Genomic DNA, 25,621 nt, shown 5'->3' on the forward strand with positions numbered 1-25,621 from the left:
GGCGTGGCCTGGGGCAAGTCAGAGCACATTTCTGCGTCTCAGTTCCCCCTTCCGTAAAATGTAATAACTTGTCCCTCCCCAGAGCGCTGGGAGGGTTAGTTAGCTAACGTTTCATAAAGGGCTATTATTATTAGAATAACAACAATAATCAAGACCTGGAGGCCCAATGGGAGTTCTGGTTGCCAAATTTCTACCCCTCATTATCTTCATCACGGAACCCTGGGCTCTCAGAGGAGGCCAGGGTAGGAAAGAAAGAACTATCTGTCCACTCGAGCTATGCTCCTCTGTAGGCTCATAAACCAGAAGGGTCAAAGGCTGCCTACAATCTGCCTTCCTAACCACGGCATCAAACCACTCCTCTGAGTGTGACTCCTGCTAGATCAGGACCAAAATGGTATTCCCTTAGCCTCAGAAAACAACCTTCTTGATAGCTTATTGAAAGCTGCAAAGCCCAAGGAATCCATTTCAACAGCATCTTCCCTACACTACCACTGCACCACTGTGTACGCACACTGCACACGCACACTTTGCTGCATTCTTTGGCTCCTTTGCATTTTGTTGCTACCAAGGAAGCATAATCAAGCCCTTCCCCTGTGCAACCTGCTCCTGATTTCTTGCAACTTTTGTAACCACCAGGGTGGAAGCGGCTATTAAAAAAATACAGAACTATTGATTTTACACTTATGGGGCCATGCAGGCTGGGAGTGGGTGAGGCGTGTGCCACAGGGCAAGGTTCCTTTGGGAATTAGAGAAAGCAAAGGTGGTGGTTAGAGACTTTAGGGAATGTATCAAGTTACTGCAATTTTTATCTTAGGTGCAGATGGGGCACTTCACAAATAACCCCCACCTCTTTCCCATTAGGGCAGGCTAAGGGCAAAATGCAAACTCCAAACAGTCCAATGCATTCCCAGCCACTTCCCACTAGCTTAGTTTATTGAGCACAGCAGGTTTAATCCACATCCATAGAAACTTGTAGCTGAGAAGGGGGTGGAGTGTGGAGGGAAGTCAGCCAACTAAGGTCCTGAATAGAAACTGATTTAAGGCCAACCAACTAGTTCTGTAACAGAGCCAATGACCCTTGGAGATGGCATAGCCACCCATCTGTTGCTCGAACTCAGTATCCAGGGCTGTAATTATCAAGGCCACAGCCTTTAATCATAGCTCCATTTCAGTAAGAAGCTGTGGGGAAAGAATAGCGTAAAACAAGAAAAGCTATCGATTGCATTGATCTGTCAATGGTGTAACCTGCTCCTACTACAGTCAAAGGCGATTTGGAGGTAGACAGACAAACTCTAGGAGTTGACGTGGAGGAAAAAAGAGCAAAATATGCAAGTGTTTAGTGCCATACTGTTAACAGCATTAGCACGGCTGTATTTTTAAAATGGAACCTTCCATCTGATTTGCTGTTTTGAATCTAGCCGAGATCAGTAGTGGCCAAAAGTAATTTTTCCGTGGCCAGTTTGCAATGAACTGGTGGGTCTCGGAGCTTAAGCACCAACTTTGATGCGGCTAGGAGAAGGTAATGCATTTTGGGTACCTGCAAATGACCACTCAAATACAGACAGACGGATGATCACCCTGCAGAGGTATATAGCCACAGGCACAAGTGTTTTGCCCATTTAGGGCTTGCAAACATGGTGTAGCCAGGTGGCAGTGACGTACTACACTGCCTATCATCGCTCCCATTAAGCAACATTAAAATATTTCGTCATCTCCTACATCCGCATTGCGGGACAGTCTGCCATGTGCACCCTGCATAACTGGAATCACCACACACACAAATGGGCATTTGACCATACAGTCCCTATGACTGGACGAGAAACCACAGTGACTGCACCTGTATTTTTATGTACGTTAATTTTTTTGCACAGGCAACTGCACATGTGCAAAGTCTAAGTGTCACTAATCCTGGCCTTGGTCACCAAGAGCTTTAACGCAGCAGCTGGCAAGGACAAACTGGCTGGGTAAAGCTAATTATGCCTCCTTTTAAACTGCAGCATGCGAACTGTGCAACACATTATAACCTGCCATGCCCACCTGGCCTCAGGCAATTGGCATGTGCCTGCATCAACTATGTTCACTTGGCCTCAGACATTAGCACCCATCTTTGCTTGGAGATTAAATTGGTGGTTAGAGAGCAACAAGCCCATAAAGAAATCCTGCATAATTGAGTCTTCAACATGCGGCCAGCCCAATACGATTTAGAGCTGTGTAGAATACTGTCTACTTTTCCAGACTCCATTCGCTCTCCATTTTGATACCTTCACCCACTTTTCACACACACATGATGACGAAGAGGAACGCTGGAGTTGATCTCATAACAGCAGTTTTCCTTCAAACCTCAAGTGCTGGTAGAACCTGACAGATTGACAGCTATGGAAACAGCCTCTCTTCTCATCATACCCACCCAACAGGAACAGCATGGGCAACAAGAGGGCAAGCTTTCCTTACCCCCATCCCCGTACGTGCCTCAGTCATGATCTGCAGGGACAAATTCAAAAGATGAGAGAGCAGTTCGGTCTCCATAGCCCTTGGCCTCGCTGCTAGAGATCAGAAAATGGGAGGAAAGCAGGAGGAAGTTGTTGTGATGGGTTTTGCCATGTGGGCACCTGTCCACGAGGTATTTGCACTCTGATCCCCAAACTCATTCCAAACAGTCAAGAGTTTGCCACCATTAGATCTGAATAAGTGAGCTTCATGTCCAAGGTCTCTACCCCATTACCAGTCCCCTGAGCCAGCCAGCCAGCAGGCATTAGAAGAAAATCTACTGACTGCTGTAACTATGCTAATTGTCTGCTGCTCTCTGAATGGTTACGAATAATTAACTCTGGGTATGGAGTGCAGGGAACATAGACAATGACAACACTTGTTCTATCTGTGGCCCTATGTATTGTCAGAATCTGTCCACAGTTTATGTTCTGAGATCCTTCAAGCCTGAGATTTTGTTAATTACTGGCCAAGCACTGCAAATTTCCCTGTCAATTCAACAGAATATTTCTTAGCTTCTCTTTCATGGGATTCCAGAATAAACCAGACCTCTCTAACCTGACCAATCTTTTGCTATTAACAAGGGTTTCTTCACTCCATCCCTTGGTCTCATACAGATTTACTCTGACAGGCTTTTTCAATGCATTCAACTACCATTATTGCCAGTAGAGTGGAAGAGGGTAAACTTTCCCTCCCTTAGATCTGTTCTAACCAGAGGATTTGTCACAAACAAGGCAATTTTCTTTTTCTCCCGCCATGGAATTAGTAAAATGAACCTCACTGAAGGAGGCAGATCAAAAGGGAACTTCCTAGCAAAAGGGAAAGAGATTCAATTAAAAATAAAGATACGTACACAAACACAAAGCCAAGATGCTGCCTTGCAACCAGAGTAAGTAGATAATATTTCTATTGGACTTTTACGGATTTATTCTGTACTGCTCTGCTTAGTCTCTGAAGGTTTGGATCTTCAGTTCCTAACTTTTATTTTAAAAACAGTCCCACGTACAGTGGGAAGTTTGCCAAGCACAATTGTTCCTTTAAAGACCATTTTACCCTGAACAATGAACCAGTCCATGAGGCGGGGGACCCAAGAGTACAGGATTATATAGTTTGCATATAATTAAAGGAAAAAACGAGGTTTGGGGGCTAATCTAAACCCTCCATGGCAATGTTTGAAATTCAGCCTACCTACATCTGTCCTTAATTCACCCGTGTCTGTTCAGCAGCCACAGCTCTCTGTGTTAAGCCTCTGAGAATACAGTGAAGTGAGTTAAGGACAGAGTGGAAGTCTTAATTCTCAGTGTTGCCACCAGAGTGGATTTAAGGCAGTCGCTTTGAGGCTCACAGGCAAATGATTTAAAATCAGAATTCAAGAATGTTTTAAAAGTTGTAACCTAGCAGAAATCTAAATTTAATTACTCCCATTCGCATACGCACCCCTCCAAAAAAAATCGGTGAGAACAAGGTTTTGCTTTGGGTTTAAGCATGCCACAGCAGTGGTTGTAACCAAATATTGCAGCACTGGGCACAAGAACCAGAAACTGAACTTGACTATTTTCATTGATCACGATTAATCAATGAAAGTGTATATATCTCACACACGCATCTCACCCAGCATTAATGGCAAAAAGGAAGTTAGGAGTTTAAGAACGTTCAGTTTTAATAATTAAGAAACTTAGAAAAAAATTAAAATCTGTTTTTTTACTTTAGAATGTCCACTTCACGTTTTCCACATCTAAATATACCAACGTATTCTTGTGTGGTGCTACAGATTAAAGGCACCAGCTTTAAAACTGTCCCAGTGAAGCTATTATATTTTTTCTTTAAACAAATCCTTACAGTCTGATTTTTTAAGCAGGCCTTCAATAGAGCTATGGATCTAAATTCAACAGCTGCAGAACTGCAATGGGAATAATCACGATATAGTTTATGTTGCTCATGTCCTCGGAAAACTTAATGGCCCAATCAGATCAGCTCCAAATCCAAAGATCGGAAAGCTGCCACGTAGTCAAGGCTACCCCAATCCTCTTAGTTTCTCCCTTCAATTTTGCTCCAAAATACTCATAATCCATATACTAATTTTAATTGAAACCATAACAAATCAGATGTAGATCCAGGAATACAACCCAAGAGCCAGCTGCTGCAACTGGTTCAGTATGGTTGGACCCCAGTCTTCCAGCCAAACAAATCTAGATGCAGAATCTAGCCCCAGGTGTTCATACTCCCAGTTACCTGCTCTAATTGCTAGATCACACTTAGACATGCTTGGACAGAAGGAAAAAACTAAACATGAGTGTATCACTAGAAGAGAGAACAAAGATAGTCTGCAGTAGCAGTGGAGGGAAAAAACAGGGGTCATGTCTACACTAGAAAATTCTCTCCCTTTAACTATATTTATATATAGTTTAAACTGGTACAACCCACTCCCAGTGTGGATACAATTATGACCTATTCATGTACAGGAAGCGGAATAACTATACCAGCATAAAGAACAGGAGTACTTGTGGCACCTTAGAGACTAACAAATGTATTTGAGCATAAACTGTAGCCCACGAAAGCCCAAGTACTCCTGTTCTTTTTGCAGATACAGACTAACACGGCTGCTACTCTGAAATACACCAGCATAAGGTACCTTATACTGGCATAAGTGCTGTGGCACCCTGGCTCCCCAATATTCACCACTGTCATAAGGATATGTTTTGCACAAGGTATGCCTTGTGAGGTACCATTCTAAAAGTCGTGATCTGCTAGACATTAATATCTCATTGGACTGTATGTGCTATTATCATATGTGAAGTTTGGCTCTGTATGTGTTACTGAAACTTGTTGTGAGGTTGAAAACATGCACAAGCAGCCTTTCAGGTACAAAGGTAAAAAGGCCAAACAATGTTAATGGCTTATTGAGGAAATGCACACAAGCACAAGGATTACCCCAGGAACTGTGTACAACAGAAACCTCTCAGAGATAGCATTACACAATGGGAAATGTTTGATCCAGGTCACAGCAAAACAGCTTTCCAGCAAGTGGGAAGAAGATATAAAAGGGGGAAAATGACATCATGATGGTACCTCACTCTCCCCACAACAACACATCTGAAAACACCTGAGGGACAAGGACTGAAATGGGGGAAGTGATGGTCCTAGGTTAGAGGTATTTTTAGTCTGTGTATGAAAACCCAGGAAAGCCGAGGCAGCTTGTGCCTTAAGAATCTGCCAGCCTGTTTATCATTCAGGGTGAGAATTTGCTAATTCATATCCTATCTAGTGTGTTAAACTCAGTTTGCAGTTTTGTTTATTTACCAAAGTAATCTGCCTTGATCTGTTTGCTGTCACTTAAAATCTATCTTTTGTAGTTAATAAGCTTGTTAATAAACTGTCTAAAACCAGCATGTAGAAATTATACTTGGAGGAGAAAGCTGTTGCATATCTTCCTCCACATTGAGAGAGGGGGCGAATTTCATGAGTTTACGCTGTACAATTCCCTATGCAGCGCAAGACGGTATAATTTTGGGTTTACACTCCGGGGGGGAGGGGGTTGCCTTAGCGACTGGGAGGTGTCTTAGCTGAGCCTTCCCATGCAGAGCTGATCTCAGCATGTGTGGGGGAAGCTGCAGCTGGGTGTGTAGGCTGGTGAAAGAGCAAGCTTGGAGAGCTTGGCAACTTACCACAGCACCACAGTGTGAAAAGAAATCCAGGCTGGTGGGTTAGGTGGGCTCAGTGGTACCCCAGTTCCAAATGGCACCGGAGGGGAAACACATCGCAAGTGCATCCACATTAAGGCTTTTACCAGTATAACTATCCAGATTTAAAAAAAACAAAACCAAAGCTCCTCGCCCTTTACTGTCCCATAACAGTAATACTGGTACAACTTTTAAAAGTAATCAGACCCTAGGTGTAGGAACCAACTTCTGCTCTCCTTCTGGATCTGCATTAGAGGTGTAAACAGAAAGCGCATAAGAAAATGCTGTTTTGCAAAGGGTAATATGGTCACATGTTTTCTTTGCCATAAAATTTTACTGCGGTTCTTAAAGTAATGAAAGCACTTCACAACAGGGAGAAAAAACAGAGCCAAGGACTGAGGGGGAAATGCAGACAGACAGGCTATAAAGACTCCAAAGTTTCCACATTTGAATAAGAGAGACTACAATATTGTTACTTTCCACTGTTTACTGATCATGTACATATAAAATAGTGGCAGGAAAAATAATAATGAAAAAAAGTTAATGAACTCCATTCAGACGCAAAATGAAATGTCATGGGAACATACCAACCCTTTTACCTCCCAGACCTCAGAGCCAGCCAAGCTGCTGCAAAAAATATTTCAAACTTGATGTGTATGTTGCTACAACAATAATTGCCAACCAAGGATCAAATTCACGGAGCTCGTAGCGCTAAGAGTTCCTTTTGTCCAAAGAGTACAATGATTAGTCTAAAAGAAAACAAGGACACACAGAATAAAAATTTATTTCCTATGGAAATGGGATTTATTGTCACCCACCTACTCAGAGTTTAACAGGCTTTGAGAAAAATTACCCATTTTAAAGAGCCAGCACTTTATACACAAGGCCTATTGATATTAGTGTGCAAGAGATCCAGCAACCAGACGCTGTGCAACCTTATGTGATACTAACGTAATTCTGTTACTGGAGAAAGAAGAAAAATAGTCCCCTTGCTGTATCACTACTGTAGCAGGCTTACAGCTCTTGGTAAGATTACAGAGAAGTGTTAGCTTTGGGAAGATGGAAACTAAAATACGAATGGAGGATGAGAAAGGGCACATGAGAGGAATAAGTGAATCTAGCAGACGATCATTGAGACAGATTCTTCCACTGCGAGGCTGGTGAAAGTAAGTATTAGACAAGGGAGATTCCTCTGCCTCGCATTTTGTTAAAGAAAAAAACTAAACAAGCAAGAAGGGTAGGTCTCTTGAGTTAGGGCAGCTTGTAAACATGGAATGACTGAGAGTTATCTACTTCAGGTAGAGAGATTCTAAATAGAACAGTCATGTACAGTCCTACCTAAACCCCATGCGAGTAATGAGATTCTCCTGCCCAAACTGCACCATGAGTTTCAATTGGATAGCTTTATTATTAATTATTTGCACAGTGGTAACAGCCAAAGGTTCCAATCCTGATTGGGGCCCTATTGTATTGGGTGTTGTATTAACACAAAGGAAGATATGGTGTCTGCCGTAAAGGGCTTATTGTCTTATTGAGTCTAATTGCATTACTCTTCACTTCCTGTCCTAAATGTACTTCAACAAGAGCTGTTAAACGTGCAGGGCATTCCACACCAGAGTGGCCTGTGAAGTACCTCAGAAATGCAAGATCCCATGGAATGCATCCTGACATGTCTGGGATTTTGTAGGATGTGGGAAGATCAACCCACCAAAAACTGGAAATCCACGTTTAACATCTTCCACGCAAACAACATCCCAAAATGTATTTACAGAGATAAATAGTACCCAATATACTCTTATATTAGCAAACCTCCATTTTCATGAGGGAACAAACAAATAGTGTTTATAATCCAGTCAACCTCTGACCCCTATAATCTGCCCTGTTGTGCAACTCACAGGGACCTAGGTAGGTCTGTTAAAGGGCTGGAAAAAAGGAGCACCTAGCTCCCATCAGGAAGGCTTTGCTAAAGGGACTGAGATATAAAACACCCCTCATCGGTTGGCAGAAATGTTGCTTGCTGACACAAGTATGCACTAGTGCTGGAGAGAAAAATGAAGAGGCACAGAGACAAGGAAGAAGGGAGGTTATCAAGTAAGATTGCAAAAGAGAGACAGAGTGGAGAGGTGATAAGGGAGGAAGATATAGGATGGTTGCTACATGAACAGGGCTAAATTCTACTCTTGGTTACACCCGTGTGTCAGTAGAGTTCACGTGGATTTTATACCTATGTAACCAGGAGCCAAATCTGACTCATACTCTGCAAAAGACCTGAGGGTAAGATTTGTGTGGAGTAAAAGTGCTCCAAAGATGTACAGCAGTTTTATTATTACTATAATAAACAGAAAATGAAAAAACAAAGATTTCACTTGCCCCAGAGTAATTACTGGGAAATTGGAGGAGAGGATTTGTTTGTGATTTTTTCCTTCTTCTTCTAAAGGTGATAAAGTTCAGCAAAGCAGGAAGGGGGAGGGAAGTATATTTTGCAACAAAGCCTTGAACAATGTTCCTCTAGAGCTGTAGGCACTGAGTTGGAAGGGGAATAAAATCCTCTGAAGAAGCAAGGAATTCTGCAAAGACAGCAGTGTCTCCCAAAGGTCAGGCAGGAATTTAAAAGTGTGGAGGGGGGAGGGCAGTGAAGTGAATTTGCCAGGAAGAAGCTAGGATGGACAAGCTATAAATGTTATTTATCCACATTGAACAAAAAAAGTGCTTGCATAGCTCCCTGAAAGAAGTTTCTTTTCATAAAACCCAGATTTCAAAATTCTCATCCACTTTTATCCAGTCATATGGAAACTCTTTTTATAAGGGTAAGTTTGCTTGCTAATCAAATCTGAGATACAGCATTTCATTGGCCTGCTAAACCCAGGGTTGTGAGTTCAATCCTTAAGGGGGCCATTTAGGGAACTGGGGTAAAAATCTGCCTGGGGATTGGTCCTGCTTTGAGCAGGGGGTTGGACTAGATGACCTTTTTCCAACCCTGATAATCTATGATTCTATGATTTCCCTATCTTTGAGAAAGTTGTAAGTTCACAGGGTAACTATACAAGGAAACAACAAAAAATAAGCAGAATACTTCCTTTGTCTTCCTGAAAAGAAACCTTTTATTTTTTTAAAAGCTTATTTTTAAAATGTTTCAATTAATAGAGAGTTTAGTGCTAGTGTCAGCTGACAGTGCCGGAGACTGAAGTCCTCTGATAATTCAGTAAATTAGCACCAGTGCCACTTATTCCTCGACTGCCCAGTCAACATACCCTCAACCCAGTCCTGGAAAAGCCACCTCTGGGGCGACATAATATTCCCTGCCTCATTTAATCCTTGGCTTCTCTGCAAAGACTGCCAATAAAAGGACTAATTACTAATAGCATTACAGTAGTGCCCACTCTGTGCTAGGCACTTTCCATGCACACAGGAAGATGCAGTCCCGGCCAGGATGAGTTTACAATCTGAGCGCACCAGCAACCTATGAAAGGGGGCAGGTGGGCAAGAGAGTTAAAACATACAGCCCGAGCATTTTTAAAAATCAGTATCAACTACCCCCAAGTGCGCCTACATAACTGTTATTAGTTGGTCAATTTCTTATAGTCATCACACTAGAAGGATATGAAGGATGACATGGGAGTGGCCTTATAGACTAGTCCAGGGAGGATGTTCCATACATGAGGGATGATGTAGACAAAAATGCACAGATAGTTCTGGGAGGATAATGACAATCATAGGGCTGTTTTTGCGGATGCAGACTACTAGGAAACGGATGGGAACCCACGAACCAGTTACATAAGGACATACAAGAGTCAGTGCATAGCAATTCTCAATCACTGTGGCTCTTGGCTGGTTTCAGCCTAGAAGTGACAGGCCACATATCCAGCATCAATGAACAGAGCTGCCCTCTCCCCCCCATCTGCTCACCCTCTGGTTTGCTTTCAGCCATCAATAGAGGGCACAATTTGATCAGTTACAATTGTCCATCTATGTTCGTGAAGACCTGCAGGAACCAGCATTGTAAGGGATATCCCATTTCTGTCCCACCTACCTCATGGGTGCTGAATACAGACTGATGGACGATTGTCATATACAGCTGGGGCAGCTTAGGTCTCAGCACAAAGCCTGCAGTTCACATTTACCACGGCAATGTGCAGTGTGTGACTGACAGCCAACAAAGATAAGGGCTTTAATTAGTTCTTGATGAATGAACATGATCCTGTTGGAAACACTGTGTCCTAGCTGCTAGAGGAGTGGTGTGCTCAGGTCACCATTGGGACAGATATTCGGGGATCACATTGTATTACGTTTAGGAATGGTTTATGTATCGCTGTGGGCCAGGGATTGTACAGGCGGGTGGGTGGGTGGGTGGGGACCACAGCCTCTGCCAAGAACTAAACACAGTGCAAGGCAATTAAGGCAAATCACTCGGGTTGTAACCACTCCCAGAGAGGTACCACTCCCTGAGAAGGCTTGCCGATACGGGTTCAAACTGGATTTTCCAGAGATCAACAGACAACCTCAGGGATTTTCACATAAAAAGGCTGACTTTAAACTGACTCAGGGCCTTCTTTCTGACCCAGCAAATGGACAAGACCATCTGTTCAAAGGGGGTGGAGGCAACAACCCTGGCGGAAGTGTTTAAAATACTTTAGCCTATTAGGACTCCGTAAGATTGATGGGTGACACCTGGTGAGCTATTAGCATGCATGCAGGAACATTTATTGGTTTTTGTGTCTTCTCTGTAACGCTTTTACCTTACAAATAACTGTATTTTGCTTTGTGGAGGCTGTTTGGTAAGTGATGTACACTGCTGTAAGCCCTGGAGAAAGGGTACCCACAGGTGCTGGACCCTGATGGGGAAATCACAGTGACGTGTAAAGGGACTGCAAGCCTAAACTCCAGTCTGGAGAGAGAGAGAGAGGTCTCTGCCCAAGAGAGATGACAACTGGGAGCCTGAAACCTTAAGTGGATGTCCTTGCAGAAGGCAAGGAGGGGTTCAAAGGTGCAGTTAACCTGAAACTGAGAGAGTTATACAGCCCGTTTAAGGGAATTTCTGTTCTCTCATGAGCTAAACTTGTATCTGGGCGATAGCAGACTCCACAAAAGCTCTGGGGTGGTTTTAAATATTTGAATACATATTTTTAAAAGTCTTGGTGACAGAAAATTGGCATTTGGTGCAACAGTGACCTACAGCAAGTTCCTGCCCAGACAGGAGTGCCCGTTTTGCAGACGACTTGTAAATTAACCAGGATTTTCAATTCGTCTTATTCCAATAAAGTCTCTTCTGATCACTTGCATTGAGCAGTGGGTCAATTATCCACATGATCGCTAGGGTCCTCCTCACACTCTGTATAACATGTCAGGGCTTATAGAAATATTAGTCACCTTTAAATGTACCAATCTTTTATCATGGAGACTTTCTCCTGGGCGCTCTGATTTCATTCAGAATTACAGCCTTCCCTTTTCATTAAGAGATAACCTTCTGCATTTAGTGATCAGGTTACCCAATAACATTGGGCTAAAGAGATCAAGATAAGAAGATGGACACCGTGTTATTTAATAAGTGTTATTTCGGCCCTTAGATTTTGATCAAATTAAACAAGGAACCAAATTAACCAATGGCTGAATTAAGTGGAAGATACCTTGCATGGTGGAATACTTTGTGTACCATTAATATAAATTCCAGCAATCCCTTTACAGATGTAAAATATGGCAGCTTATCCGTAGACAAACCCATACACACCCCATCACACGCTCACCCACTTTTATAAAGGGACTGCTGGAAACATCACTCAAGCACACAGGAAGAGAACAGACTTGTATTGCATTTATGAGAGCTTCTGAACACACCTTTGTATAATTTTTTCTGGGGACAGATTCTCTAGAGTAATTAATATTTCTGGACCCATCTGAAGGTTTCTTTGGTCTATTATGATTTTTAAAAACATAAATAAATATATTCTGGAAGTGGGAGGATATAAGGACATTCTGAAAGCTATGTAGCCAATTGCTACAATGTCCTGAAAGGCAGAGGGGAAGGGGAATTAGACTGGATTATGATATTACTATTAATTTATTTTTATTACTGTACTGCCTAGATACATCCTGAAATTTGCAAGCTAGCCTTGCAGCCTAGAAGCCTGACCCTCAGGACAATGAAAACAATCCTGATTTTATTTTTAGCATCACAAAAAGGCTAAATTGAGTCATCAAGATGTGTTGTGTTGAGACACTATGGTGACTGTGATTTCATGATGTAACGACAGGACAAAAATTTCCTTCTACAACTGACAGAGAATCAATCCCTGATCTTTCCCCAGGTGAGAGGCATAAGCAGCTCCACTATCAGTTATTTGGCAAGAAAACTAATTCAGTCGTACTGAGAATGATGGAAACGAGGAAATCCTTATCATGTATAAATCCAGGTGCAAAGGTATCACTGCTTAGTATGTGCACTAGCTTGGAGTTGGTGTGTTTGTTTTTAAAGATAGTGGAAGGAATTCAGTTAAAGTTGCAACATAGTATGGAACCTGTTTCAAAAAGGAGCTTTATGTGCTTTACTGTTTACATCTATTGACATTAAAAAAAACAAAAAAACCCACAAAGGTCACACAAGAAATAAATGGTAGGGCTAGGAGAACCCAGGAGTCCGAACTCCCAGTCCCCAGTTCTAACCACCAGCCTTGCACTCTCTCCCTCAGCAAAAACAGGAGACATACTCACCCTTCCCAATCTGCACAAAACCAAGAATGATGATCAAAGCAAGAGCCAGCAGTTTTGCCGCTGCAAACACATCCTGGACGCGGGTGGCGGCTTTCACGCTGTAACAATTCACCGCGGTGAGAAACACTAAGGACAGAGATAAGGAGAGACAAATCAGTTTCCATTGCAGTGAATCTTTAGAACACAAAACATACCCTGAGACTTCTCACGGGCCTTTGCTTTCTGTTAAAATTTAGTAAACACAAACTGCTAAAAGAAAGAAAGAAAGAACAAACAGAGCTCACAAGTCCATCTTAGGACTTTCTTGCTTTCTAAAGACTTGGTAGAGAATCTCTCTATTATTATTAGAGTATATTATATTAAGTAGTAACCCTATGTTACTTAATGTAGTATAATCCCTCCATATTATCCACAAAGTCAGAGATCTCTAGCCCCTGAGAATACTTATCTGACACTGGGTCTACATATTCCCTGAAGTACACTATTCCATATAGTCAAAGGTTTGCCATATTTTAGCTAACACAGGTTAGGGACTAAAAATAAATATTTAAGATATAATTATCTTGGGATGAATCCCTCCCCCTCCCTATTTCTTGTCTTCAAGAAGGTGGTCGCTACAGATTACAACTCTCTGGAGCAGGGACATGCCTCCTTACATGGGTATAGTGACACATTATAAAAATGCACTAACAGTAAAGTACATGGCTTCAATGTCTCCTAAAGCATCCCCGTTACTCCTATGGTCAAGACAGCTTACATATAATCACCATGGAAATACAGACTCCGGGAGCTATTTCTAGAGATGATATATTTATTACCTGTATTACAATAGCACCCAATTGAAATTGAGGACACATGCTAGACACAGTGCAAACCCACAGGAAAAGAAAATCCTTGCCCTGAGGTGTTTAAAGTCTCAGAAAACAAGACAAACGCAGAGTGAGAGGGAAAGGAAAAGCAACATGTGCAAAGTCACAATGCAGGTCGGAGGCAGAGCTGTGACTAAGGGTACGTCTTCACTACCCGCCGTATCGGCGGGTAGCAATCGATTGCTCGGGGATCGATATATTGTGTCTCATCTAGACGTGATATATCGATCCCCGAACGCGCTTATATCGATTCCGTAACTCCACCAACCTGAACGGAGTTGCGGAATCGACAGGGGAAGCTGCGGACATCGATCCCACGCCGTGAGGACGGTGAGTAATTCAATCTTAGATACTTCGACTTCAGCTACGTTATTCACGTAGCTGAAGTTGCATATCTAAGATCAACTTTCCCCCATAGTGTAGACCAGCCCCAAGAATTAGGTCTCCTGACGCCCAGACCAACGCGCCGTCCACTAGATCACACTGCCTTCATATAAAAGCACAAGGCATTTTGCCACTTTTAATGTGAAAGAAAGCTGCTCACTAATAAAACCTTTTATTTCCTTTTAAGCTAGTAAGTGATCAGAAGATCACAAGGGTTTTCATCACATGGTCACTCTCCTTGTCCAGCTCCCCTCTCCTGCTGGGGAGATGGACAAGTAGCGCCAGGTGAAACCAGGGTTAATAGTATGCCGTATAGTGGGCAGCGGCCCACAGTCTGTTCTATGTAACTCTCCTCTGTTCGAACCCAAATCTAAGCACATCACCTCTCTCCAATGCACAGACCCAGAGCTTGGATCCAGTACCACATCCATCTCCCTGCTGCAGGCCTGGATCCAGGCAGTCACTGAGACGTCTTTGGACATCTGATCTTGTTGCTGTTTTTCCTGAGCCATGATTTTGCACATGGGTTAGTGCTGATCTTCTCGCATGTGGGCTGCAATGTATATTTTTAGTCCTCAGAAGCTAGATGAGTTTTCTAACAAGACAACAGAGGAGGAAGGCAGCCAAGCGGGTGGTATATATTCCAGGAAGGGTCAGATTAGCCCCCAGGCTACTGTACATTCCAATGCATGGCTGTCACCGGTTTCCTTTTTGCAACAGGCATCTGCCTACAAATCACAAAACAACCCCCATCCTCTATCAAACTACCGTCAGCACAACCCGGATTTACAGGATCCTCGGCCAAACACAGCAACACTTCCCCAAGAGATGTAATATACAGGTCATTTATTCACGTCCCAGTTACACCTTTCAAGCTGTGGCAGGACTGGTGTGATTTTGAAGGCAGGGGGCAGAAGAGAGTGAGAATGGGCTACAGATTCACACACACTAGCTTCCCCGGCAGTCTGATCAGAAAGAAAAAGAGAGATGACAACCAGGAGCGGCTGTCAGCACCATGTGACAGTTCTGGCCCAGACTGAACTCATTGGTTTCCCTGTGGAAACGAGGGGAGGGGCAGCGTAGTATCAAGCATGCCCAGCTGACTGGGCTGGAAGGAGTTAAAGGGGGACGTGCCTACACACAGAGAGGGTGGACAGCGCAGAGCCCTGCAGTCCCACCACCAAGGATAATTATTATATTCTGCTCTCCACAGGCAGGGATGAGACGGTCACATTATCATCTTTCCACTTTGTTCAGATGGAATCAAGGCAACACAGCCGACCACACACAAAGCCTTCCTCAAACATCTGGGAGGGCTAACAGGGTCCTACTCCTCCAACCCGACATCTTGCCGATCAGCTCTTCTCCTTCCGCCCACCCACTGATGGGGTGCAGCAACAGGTTCCATTTCAGAGGCGGGGAGAGTTCATTTGCAGATGGGAAACCCCCAGCCAGGTGGTTCTTTCTGCAGTTTTTAGATAAAGATATGATTATTCTCTTAAGTAAGTATTCAGCCCACTTCCCCCCAAGCTAGCCAGTGATCCCTCTCAGCTCCCCGCACTCAGCCTGGCCAGAGAAATCCATAGGAGCTGGAGTCTGAGAGACGAGGTCCTACCCAGCACTACCAGCAGGTGAACTGCTTTGTCACTGTACCACAGTAGTGCCTGGGCACCCCAAGAAGGGAGCTGGGCCCCAATGTGCTAATATCAACATCGTAGACATTAAGAAAAGATGATCCCTTCTCCAAACAGCTGTTTTGTGCAGTGCTGTGACGAGCCTTACATCCATAATAGGTCAGAGTTTACATTTCAGGTAGAGCAGACATAGCATGGGTGTGATGCTTGGGGTTTTCCATTTTCAAATACTGGTGGGGGGCTCATTTCCTTTCCCTTTTTTTGGCAGGGGAAGAAATAGGGGCTGAGATCCTGAATAGTATAGTCACCCATGACTTCCGTCCTGAACACTGAAGTGATTAAAAAGCTGGTTTTTCTCCTCTGGCCATTTGAAACAGAAACCCCAGGGAGAGCTGTGCAGAAAGTTTAGGAAATGTGGAAAATGCCGAGACTGCACAAATTGCTAGACACATTTGTGCAGGCAGTGACTTAGACTGTGAAATCGGACATGCCATTCAGAATTTGAAGGCTGAAAACCTGAACCTCAGGATTGATGTACCCCAAACTGGCAGAATCACACCACTGAAACCTCCAAATTGTATTAGTTAATATTCTATATGCCAGCTAGTAGTAATTTTCCTCCACCAATGGACTTATAGCCAAAGGTCTCCAACAGTTAACTAAACCTCACAGCCACCCTGTAAGGCAATAAAGAGAGGAAAAGCTGATAATCTAAGTGGGGTGGAGGAGAAAGGGGAAAAACACCCCCCCCTTACTTAATACTTTTGCTTTTAAATGTTCTAATCTGTTAGTCCTGACTTGCATTTGATGGGGTCTAAACATCTGATAAAGCTGTTGCCTTACTCTTCCTGGGTACATCATGTTCAGAAGATACACCCAGTGGAAGGCAAGTTCAGGGAGTGTCTGAATGAATGAATCATCCTAGTGAGTGGATTTCCTGGTGACGCAGCACAGCGGAGCAGCACAGCGGAGCATGATTGCATCATTCATTCAGACAGCACAAAAAGCTCACCGTAGCACACAGCATGGCAAGTACACCAATTGTTCTAATGCCCAAACTCTGCCCACCCAAGGACTGCAACAGAAGCTTGGCAGGAGCTTGAAGGCTGAACCAAATTTGTAAAAGCAGAGCAGATCACACCCACCACTGTGCAACTTTCTACCAAGGACTGTGGTGGATTCGCCATCACTGGCTATTTTAAATCAAGACTGGATGTGTTTCTAAAAGTTCTGCTCTAGGAATTATTCTGGGGCAGCTCTCTGGCCTGTGTTATGCAGAAGGTCAGACTAGATGATCACAGTGGTCCCTCCTGGTCTGAGAGCCTATGAAAGACAACGGGTCCTAAAATGAAATGCTTGTTGTTGCAACTCTCTTGACAATTAGAGGGGTTTCTGTTAAAGCTCCTGTTTCTGGAGTCATATGAATATGTGAGAATTTCAGCTTTCATTTAAACAACGAATTCTGGCCCTCATGGTTGTAGAGAAAAGCATGCAAGTGTGACCCAATATAGCTTAGAGGCTCAAAACTAAAAGAACCTAAAACGTTTGTATATGTATATATCATAATTTTTAAGCCAATCAGGCAGTTTTGGGGGGATACAACTCATGAGTCTGAATGTTGGGGGTTTATGACACAAACGCTCCATCCTGACCCAGAGCTGCTCTGTGTAGGACTTAAAGTCTCCCCCAGTGGTTCCTTTCAGGGTGGATGTAGTTCTGCATTGCATCCTACATGGGCTGTGCTTTGGCTGATCTGCTTTAATGTACAGGAGAGAGCATAGGATTGGGAACGGAAGGCGCTGTAGCAAACTGAAAAAACCCTTCTCCCCACCCCACCCTCAGCAATTAAAACCCACAGAACATGGCTCCTTTGCTACATATTTTTCAAGGGAGATAGGGCATATCTCCATGCCTCATTCCAATGCTACCAAGTGGTCTGACTTTGAGGTTATTCAGTAGGAAAAGAAGCAGGCAGCACTATCAAAGCTCAACAGGAGCATGGCCCAGAGATAGAGCTCCTATCATTGTGTAACGAGTGAACATACAGCATCTACATCCAAGTATTTTCTTAGAAGGGGCACTGTTAAGTTAGCTATTCTATAAAACAGCTCCCTGCCTGGGTAGGGAAGGCAACCTTAAGGTATGTCTACACTAGAGAAAAAGATGTGTTTAAACAGGATCATTTACACACAATAGCTTCCACCTTTTAAAACACAACTCCGTAGTGAATTCTGGAGAGAACCTAGCATTCACCTCAGCTAGCAAATGTGTTAAAACACAACAACTAACCCTGTTTACACATGGATTTGAAAACATGAGCTAACACTAACACCCTTTCTCCCCTAGTATAGACAGGCCCTTGGAGTGTTAACATCCATTTACTCTTCATTTAGCCATTTTGTTTCCTGTGCGACATTCCCTTCAGCCTGCACGCTAAATGCTAGTCTCTTTCTGGCCCCTCTGGTTGCACCCTAACCAGCAAGGTTGTGCTAGAGGGACTGGAAAGGGCTGCCTAAAAACCCTTCACCTGGTTTTAAATGTAAAATGTTGTGGAAGTATTTGTATTCATCTCATTTTTTAAATTCACCTCAAGCACCACCCTGTGATATTGGGCATTAATAGAGAAATGACTTGCATCAGTGCACAGGGCTGAGAAATCCTACATTCGACACCAGGCTCACACATTTTCTGGGCTGGGGCAAGTCATGACTTCTTTATGCTTCAGTTTCCCCATCTGTGAAACAGGAATAACACTTGCCTACTGCACAGGGATGCTGCAAAATTAATGTATGTAAAGTCCTTTCAATGTTAGAAGTGCTATTCAAAGCACTAAGTAATATTGTCTCATCATAGGCCCAAGGGTGTGCCTCCACTATTAAAAAAACCCACCCCCATGGCAGTTTCTCTTAGAACTTGGTCAACTGACTCAGGCTCAGGGGGCTAATGCTACATGGCTAAAATAGCAATGCAGACATTCCCTCGGGGGCTGGAGCCTGGGCTTTGAAGTCCTCCCCCCTCACCGGGTTTCACAGCCTGGGCCGACATGTCCACATTGCTATCTCTAGCCCCGTAGCACAAGCCCTGCAACACAGTGGACCTGGGGGCTCTGAGACTCACTACTGTGGTGTTTTTTCTGCAATATAGACATACTACTAGAGAGAAGAGCACGTGGGTAAGTTTCACTGAGCCTACGTCCACACTACAGCTTTAAATCGATATTAGTAAAATCGATTTTATAAAACAGGTTTTATAAAATCGATTTTACGCATCCACACTAGGGCACATTACTTCGGTGGTGTGCGTCCATGGTCCCAGGGTACCATCGATTTCCGGAGTGGTGCACTCTGGGTAGCTCAGTAAAAGAATAGGACCAAGAACTTCGATTTCCGTCCACACTAACCCTAAATCGATTTAGTAATATCTATTTTAGGGTTACTCCTTTCGTTTAGCTGGAGTACAGAAATCGATTTTAAGACCCCTTAAAATCGATGTTAAGTGCCTTGTAGTGTGGACGGTTACAGCGTAAATAAATCGATTTAACGTCGTTTAAATCGATTTAATGCTGTAGTGTGGACCTGGCCTGAGCCTTGAGGACAAATTTCCAGTGATGTTCCATTTCTTAAGAGAGCTCAAGTGGAAAGGGACAGGATTCTTTGATGCCTAAAGATTTATTACTTTGATCTGAGACACTGTGCATTAGAAGCAGGGTTTGAGTGGAAGACATTTACTTAGGGAAACTTCCATTCCCATTAGTTCCCACTCAGAGCGATTAGCTTGGGACTTGCTATTTGAACCAAGGAGAATGGCGGTTGCCCCTCCATTAAACAGAGTCCTAGCTGGCCACTGCTTTAATCTGAACAGGTGCAAAGCAGGCGTCGCCATTCTGAGAAGGAGAATTTCAGCCCATGTCGAACATACACAGTGAGCTGATCAGTCATGTCTCTCTGCTGGAGCTTTACAGAACTAGGGTAACAAGAAGCTGTACTGATCTCAAGAGAGGCGACAAAGCAAATTTGAAAACATTTTATTATAAAATCCCGAGAGGAGGGTCTGCTCATAAGGATCCATGTGCCTTTTCAGCCCTTAACAGTAGGTTCCTGCATAGTCCTTTCAAGAGATTTTAAGGGCAGCAGATTCCACAAAGAACTGGAGAGCAAGAGCCCAAGGATTTCAAGGAGAGACAGGGTGATCTTGTGATTAAGGCATTAGATTTGGAGTCAGGAGCTATGGGTTACCTTCCCAGTTCTGCTGGTCTCCTGGCATGAACTTGGGTAAGTTACTTAATTTGTGCCTCAGTTATTGAGCTGTACAATGGGGATAATACTTTCTTACCTCACATGAGGGACTGAGGACAAATTCATTCATGTGTGTGATGCCATAGTGATAGTGCCCACAAGCACTTACATTTGATCCACTCAGCACTAGCTTTTATTAACAAATTTCTTTAAACAGATTCCAAAGGGATTTTATTTTAAACAGGATCACCCACTGACAGCACCATGAATAAATTCCTTCAAAAAGGGATGCTCAGCCAGCATGGGAAAGCTCCTGTGTACACAGGCTCTGGGTGGTTGCAGAGCAGAGAATCCAGGTGTTTAAGCTGAAGGTGTGGCTCTGCCCAAAGCAAACATGACATTACTTACACTGGCTTGCAGGCAAATGAGGGAAATTGCATAAGAAACACCATGACTCAAACACACAGCAGCTACAGTGCCACACGACACCTTGGAAGAGCATGAGAGTGGAGGAGTCACACCCAAGAAAATTCATAGTAAATTCCAGGGAACTCTGGATACTGGATCTGGACCAGGGACCAGAAATCTAGAGCAGTCAGGACAACCTCCAGGGAATACTGGTGGGGGTGGGGGAGATGACTCAAAACTAACAAGCAAGCAGCAAACCAGGAGCCCTCTTTGGCTGTTATACTAGCCCTGTTCCTAGGAAAGGGGGGAGGGGGAGAATCTGATCTGATCCCGTGCATTGTACAGAACAGCTGCTGTAAGGGAATGGGGTTTGCTAAATATGTGCACATGAAGTATAGAACACTAGTACCCACCTTTCGGGTCAGGAAGTCAATGCTATTTACACATGAATAAATCTCCAAACCCTGGGCCAGTATGTAAATATTGTAACTGCATGTAACACAGATGTGACACAGTGAGCCAATAGGAGAGCTGAGAGCGGGAGAAGAAAGCCCTGATTCTCAGCGGCCTGCTCTGACTAGTACAAAGTTTATGGAAACTACACACTTGAGTGCATTAGTTACTGCTGAACGCAAGAGATAATGACTGTCTAGATGACTGAGATGCAGCTGTTTTACTATATACATATCCCACTATGGAAGGAAGCCCCTGCCCCCAGCTACTTCTTTCCTCCTCACACTTCATTAGCTGTACAAACCTCAGTTTTTGGACTGCGGTGGTTACCAAGTTACCCTACATTTACACTGTGCTCAGGAGCCATGCATTGCTTTGAAGATGTAAACTGAAAAATCCTACACTTCCGTGAGAGGTAGCCAAATATCCCCATTTTAGTCTACAGAAAGCAACCTCCTGTCCCGTTCCCCTCACCTGTCCAGGACCATGGGAGCAAGATGTGTACATCTGTCAGGTCAGGCAGGGGTACCATACTGTCTCTTTGGGGAGGAAAGGGCAAACTTTGGGTTTATGGGAGGAGCGGGGTGCATCTAGGGCAAATCACAGCCTCTCTACCTTAGCTCCCTCATCCGGAACACCACACAGAGGTGTTCCAAGGATTCATGTTTGAAATGTGCTTTAAGAGCTGAGCATTAACTGGAAAGCCACACTTGGGTCATTCTCATCAGGTGCCTATATTCATCTGTAGTGAGGCGGCCTGGCTCCCAGCCGCCCCAAGGAGGGGCGAGTCCCTACACACGCCAAAGTGGGCGGACGCGCTGGAGCCTGCGCCCGCCCCTCAGAAGTCATGGCGCAGGTTAGGAAGTATAAAAGCCCAGCCCAGGGCTCAGAGGCTGCCTGGCTGCCGGAGAGGCCAGACGCTGGTGCCCTAGCTCCTGCTGGGGAGACTCCTGCCGCCTGTGACCGACCCGAGGACTAGCCATACCTGCAGAGCCTGGACGCTGACCAGACGATGACCAGACGCTGGAAGAGCCCCAAGCCGACTGGTACAAAGGGACCCCGAGGAGCTGCCCAGTTTACCCCTTGCTCAGTATCCTGAGGAGCCCATGGTGTGGGACGCTGCGGAAGATGCAGCCGGGACAGAGGTACCGGTAGAGGGGGAGGTTGGAAGTAGCCTGGGGGCAGCCGACCCTAGTCTGGCTGCAGCACGCCCAGAGCCAATGTCAGTGTGTTGCGGCCAGGATCCCCACTGACACAGCAGCAGGCTGCCTGCCGCTGTTGTGGCCCCGGGCTGGGATGCAGAGGAGTGGGCAGGCCTGCGTCCCCCCCCGCTACCCCACTCACAGGTGGCAATCTTCCCCCTTGCCCCGAAGCTCAGGCCCAGGAGCCTGGGCTTAAACTGCTACCTGTTTGCTCAGCACCTGCCTGTAGGTCCGAGCTCCTGGCTGTTCCCTGCCCCACCAGGCTACTTCACCAGTGCACTGGACTTGTGTAGTGAGGCAGCCTAGCTCCCAGCTGCCCCAGAGAGGGGCGAACCCCAACAGCAGACGTTTACACCATCCTTTGCTACAACTGCTCCTGGAGCAGTTTCAACCTGTTTAGACACAGCCCCATCCTACAGTGTAGGCTGTTCCTCCTGTTCCTGAAGTGCTGATTGAGGCCAAACCCGCTTTACTGGAAGGGATGATGCACCCAACATTCCAAAATACGTAGGAGAGATAAGACGAGTTGAACTCACTGACAACCAGGAGATGAAGAATGAAGTGGACAACAGGACACGGCCCGGGAATTAAATGGGACCTGACACTTAGAGAGAACATAGCCTGCAAAGTGCCATGTTGTAAGCCAGAAGAAAACAGATGCTACATGGAAAGGGAGGTTACATTACCCCACTCCATTTGGGACAAACAGGGGAGTACTTTACCTTCCTAAACACAGAGCGTGCAGTGGTTTAAACCACAGAGCACTCAGTTGCAGAACCACTCACTGAAGGTAGAACAACCTACTGTCCTCTGCAGGGTTCATCTCAGGCCTAGGCACATAGCAACTCACCCTGTGAAGTTTATTCCCTCAGATACTAATGGCGTGGCTATACAGTAATGTAACCCCTGCTAGCTTCCAATGTCTGCTTCTGGTAGCACCTCCAGCACTGCACAGCCAAATTGTTTGTAGGGTCTAACACCAAGCTGCTAGTGGTAGGAGCATGACAAGGAGCAGGTGTAAGAGGAGACAAGACTAGTGATGAAAGCAGACTGTGGGGAAAGAATGGGGAGAACAGGAATTGAAAGACAGGGGTAACCCCAATATGAGATTACTCAAGTGAGGGCTAGCACACAACAAGGTGATAGAATTTAAGCTGGGGATCTTCAGCTTTCCAACCACATCTGGGTCTAGGCTCTTAAGGAGCTATGGTAGGGAGCCTTTGGTAGGTAGGGAGCTATGGTAGGTAGCCTTTCCTGTGTTCCAACCCAGGGCCCTGTCAGATCTGGGAGTTCTCAGAGGTGGTAGTGGGTGGAGAAGACACAGCCTGTGAGTCTTATCTGCCCTGTAAACCCCTCAGGTTCAACCATTTGTCTAGCTCCTGGAGAAGGAAACCTGTCTGCTGGAGCCGGTCCTCTACACTTTGCCTAGGTTTCCGAATTTCCTTCAACCCACTCCCTTGTCCACATGCTCTGACTGGAGATGATACAGTCAATAAATACAGTGTACTTGGACTTTCAGAAAGCCTTTGATAAGGTCCCACACCAAAGACTCTTAAGCAAACTACGCAGTGATGGGATAAGAGGGAAGGTCCTCTCATGGATCGGTAACTGATAAAAAGAAAGGGGACAAAGGGTAGGAATGGTCAGTTTTCACAATGGAAAGAGGTAAATAGTGCGGTCCCCCAAGGGTCTATAGTAGGACCTGTGCTGTCAACATATTCACAAGTCATCTGGAAACAGTGAGGTGGCAAAGTTTACAGATAACAAAAATACTCGAGAGTTAAGTCCAGAGCTGACTGCGAAGAATTACATAACTAGACGACTGGACAACAAAATGTCCAGATGAGATGCAAAGTAATGCACATTAGAAAAAATAACCCCAGCTATACACACAAATATGGGTTCTAAATTAGCTAACAATATTAGGAACATTAGAATAGATAATGGAAAATATCATAATGCCACTATATAAATCCATGGTACGCTCACATCTTGAATACTATGTCTGGTCACCTCACCTCAAAAAAGACATGTTAGAATTGGAAAAGGTAAGAGAAGGGCAACAAAAATTAAGGGTATGGAACAGCTTGTGTACAAAGAGATTAAAAAGATTAGGACTGTTCAGCTTAGAACAGAGATAATTAAGAAGCAATATATGATGTGCAGAAAGTGAACAGGGAAACATTATTTAACCCTTCACATTAGACAAGAACCAGCAGTTACCCAACAGACAGCAGGTTTACAACAAACAAAAGGAAGTACTTCTTCACACAATGCACAGTCAACTGTGACCTTGTTGCCAGATGATGTCATAAAGATCAAAAGTATGTGGATTCAAAAAAGAATTAGATAAATTCATGCAGAATAGGTCCATCAATGGCTAATTAGCCAGGATGCTCAGGAATGCAACTTCACAGTGTGGTGGTTCCTGAACTCCAGGGTGTCAGAAGCTAGGATTGGAGAGACAAGGTGGGTGAGGTAATATCTTTTATCAGAGTGACTGGACTGGATGATGGGGATGGATCACTCAATAACTTCCCTGTTCCGTTCATTCCCTCTGAAGCACCTGGCACTGGCAACTGTCAGAAGACAGGATTCTGGGCTAGATGGACCACTGGTCTGATCCAATGTGGCTGTTCTTATGTAAAAGATTGGCAATGAGTGTCCTCTTACCCTTCTTTAGGCAGAGAAATTCAGTCTCTGGGGCAGGCAAGTCGGCACCTTTGACCAGAACTCAGGCAGATAGAGATATCCCACTTTCCCAGTCAGGAACAAAGACTGTTGCTGCCCAGACAACAGCACTTTAAATTCACAGAGGGAACCCAGCCAGATTGGAATCATAGGCATGCAGGGCAATCCTAGGGTGAGGAGAAAATGCCGAACGGAAATGGTTTCATACAGATCATTATTTTTTTGTAAAGATTGGGAAACCTGCTCTCTATATCAAACCCAGGTCCAGTAAACATGGACACTAGTAAGTCCTCAATTGGATTCGTTTCCTGGAGAACAGTCTGTTGCTCTGGGAAGAGAGTTTTGTAGTTTGAGGTCAAGATAGTGTTGTCATTTAACAGATCTATTCTTTCACCTGGTCAGCTCTGCATGCGCTAGAGCCAGCGAAGCACTGGTGCATGTTGTAAAAAAAAAAAAAAAATTTAAAAAAAAAATAAATAAATAAAAATCCCTGTTAGCGTGATGCCCACTTTCGATAGAATCACTTGTTTCATTTTTCTTACCCCCTCCAATAATTATAAATAAAGGGAATTTGTTCTCTGTTTTTACACCCTAGATGGTACTGACATGGCTTCATGGAAACAGAGTCCCAACAGACTTATGTTTAAATAGAAATGGATTCCTGGAGATTCAAACAGGAGTAACACATGGAAATTATTGACAAATACTGAGAGACTTGTACACTAGAAAGGGCAACTTTCAGATACTTGAGTTCAGAGATGATCCGCTAGTATTAGAATTGGGTCATTGGTTGTTCTTTACCATTCTCCCTCCTTGTTAAACATACTGATGTTTAAAACCAGCCTCTCTCTCATCCAGTTGCTCCTCCGGCTG

At 44.3% G+C, this 25,621-nt stretch overlaps 1 protein-coding gene across 1 annotated transcript in view; it reads right to left on the bottom strand.

The window, feature by feature from the left end:
- SLC7A5 (solute carrier family 7 member 5) overlaps window positions 1-25,621 on the bottom strand; it is a 71,003-nt gene that overhangs the window by 32,433 nt on the left and 12,949 nt on the right. Inside the window, exon 2 of the mRNA XM_030581273.1 lies at window positions 12,873-12,998. Within this exon, the coding sequence (XP_030437133.1) occupies window positions 12,873-12,998 (126 nt within the window). The remainder of the gene's footprint in view (window positions 1-12,872; window positions 12,999-25,621) is intronic.

This window comes from Gopherus evgoodei, chromosome 12, assembly GCF_007399415.2.
Source record: "Gopherus evgoodei ecotype Sinaloan lineage chromosome 12, rGopEvg1_v1.p, whole genome shotgun sequence".
In the NCBI taxonomy this organism is placed as follows: domain Eukaryota; kingdom Metazoa; phylum Chordata; order Testudines; family Testudinidae; genus Gopherus; species Gopherus evgoodei.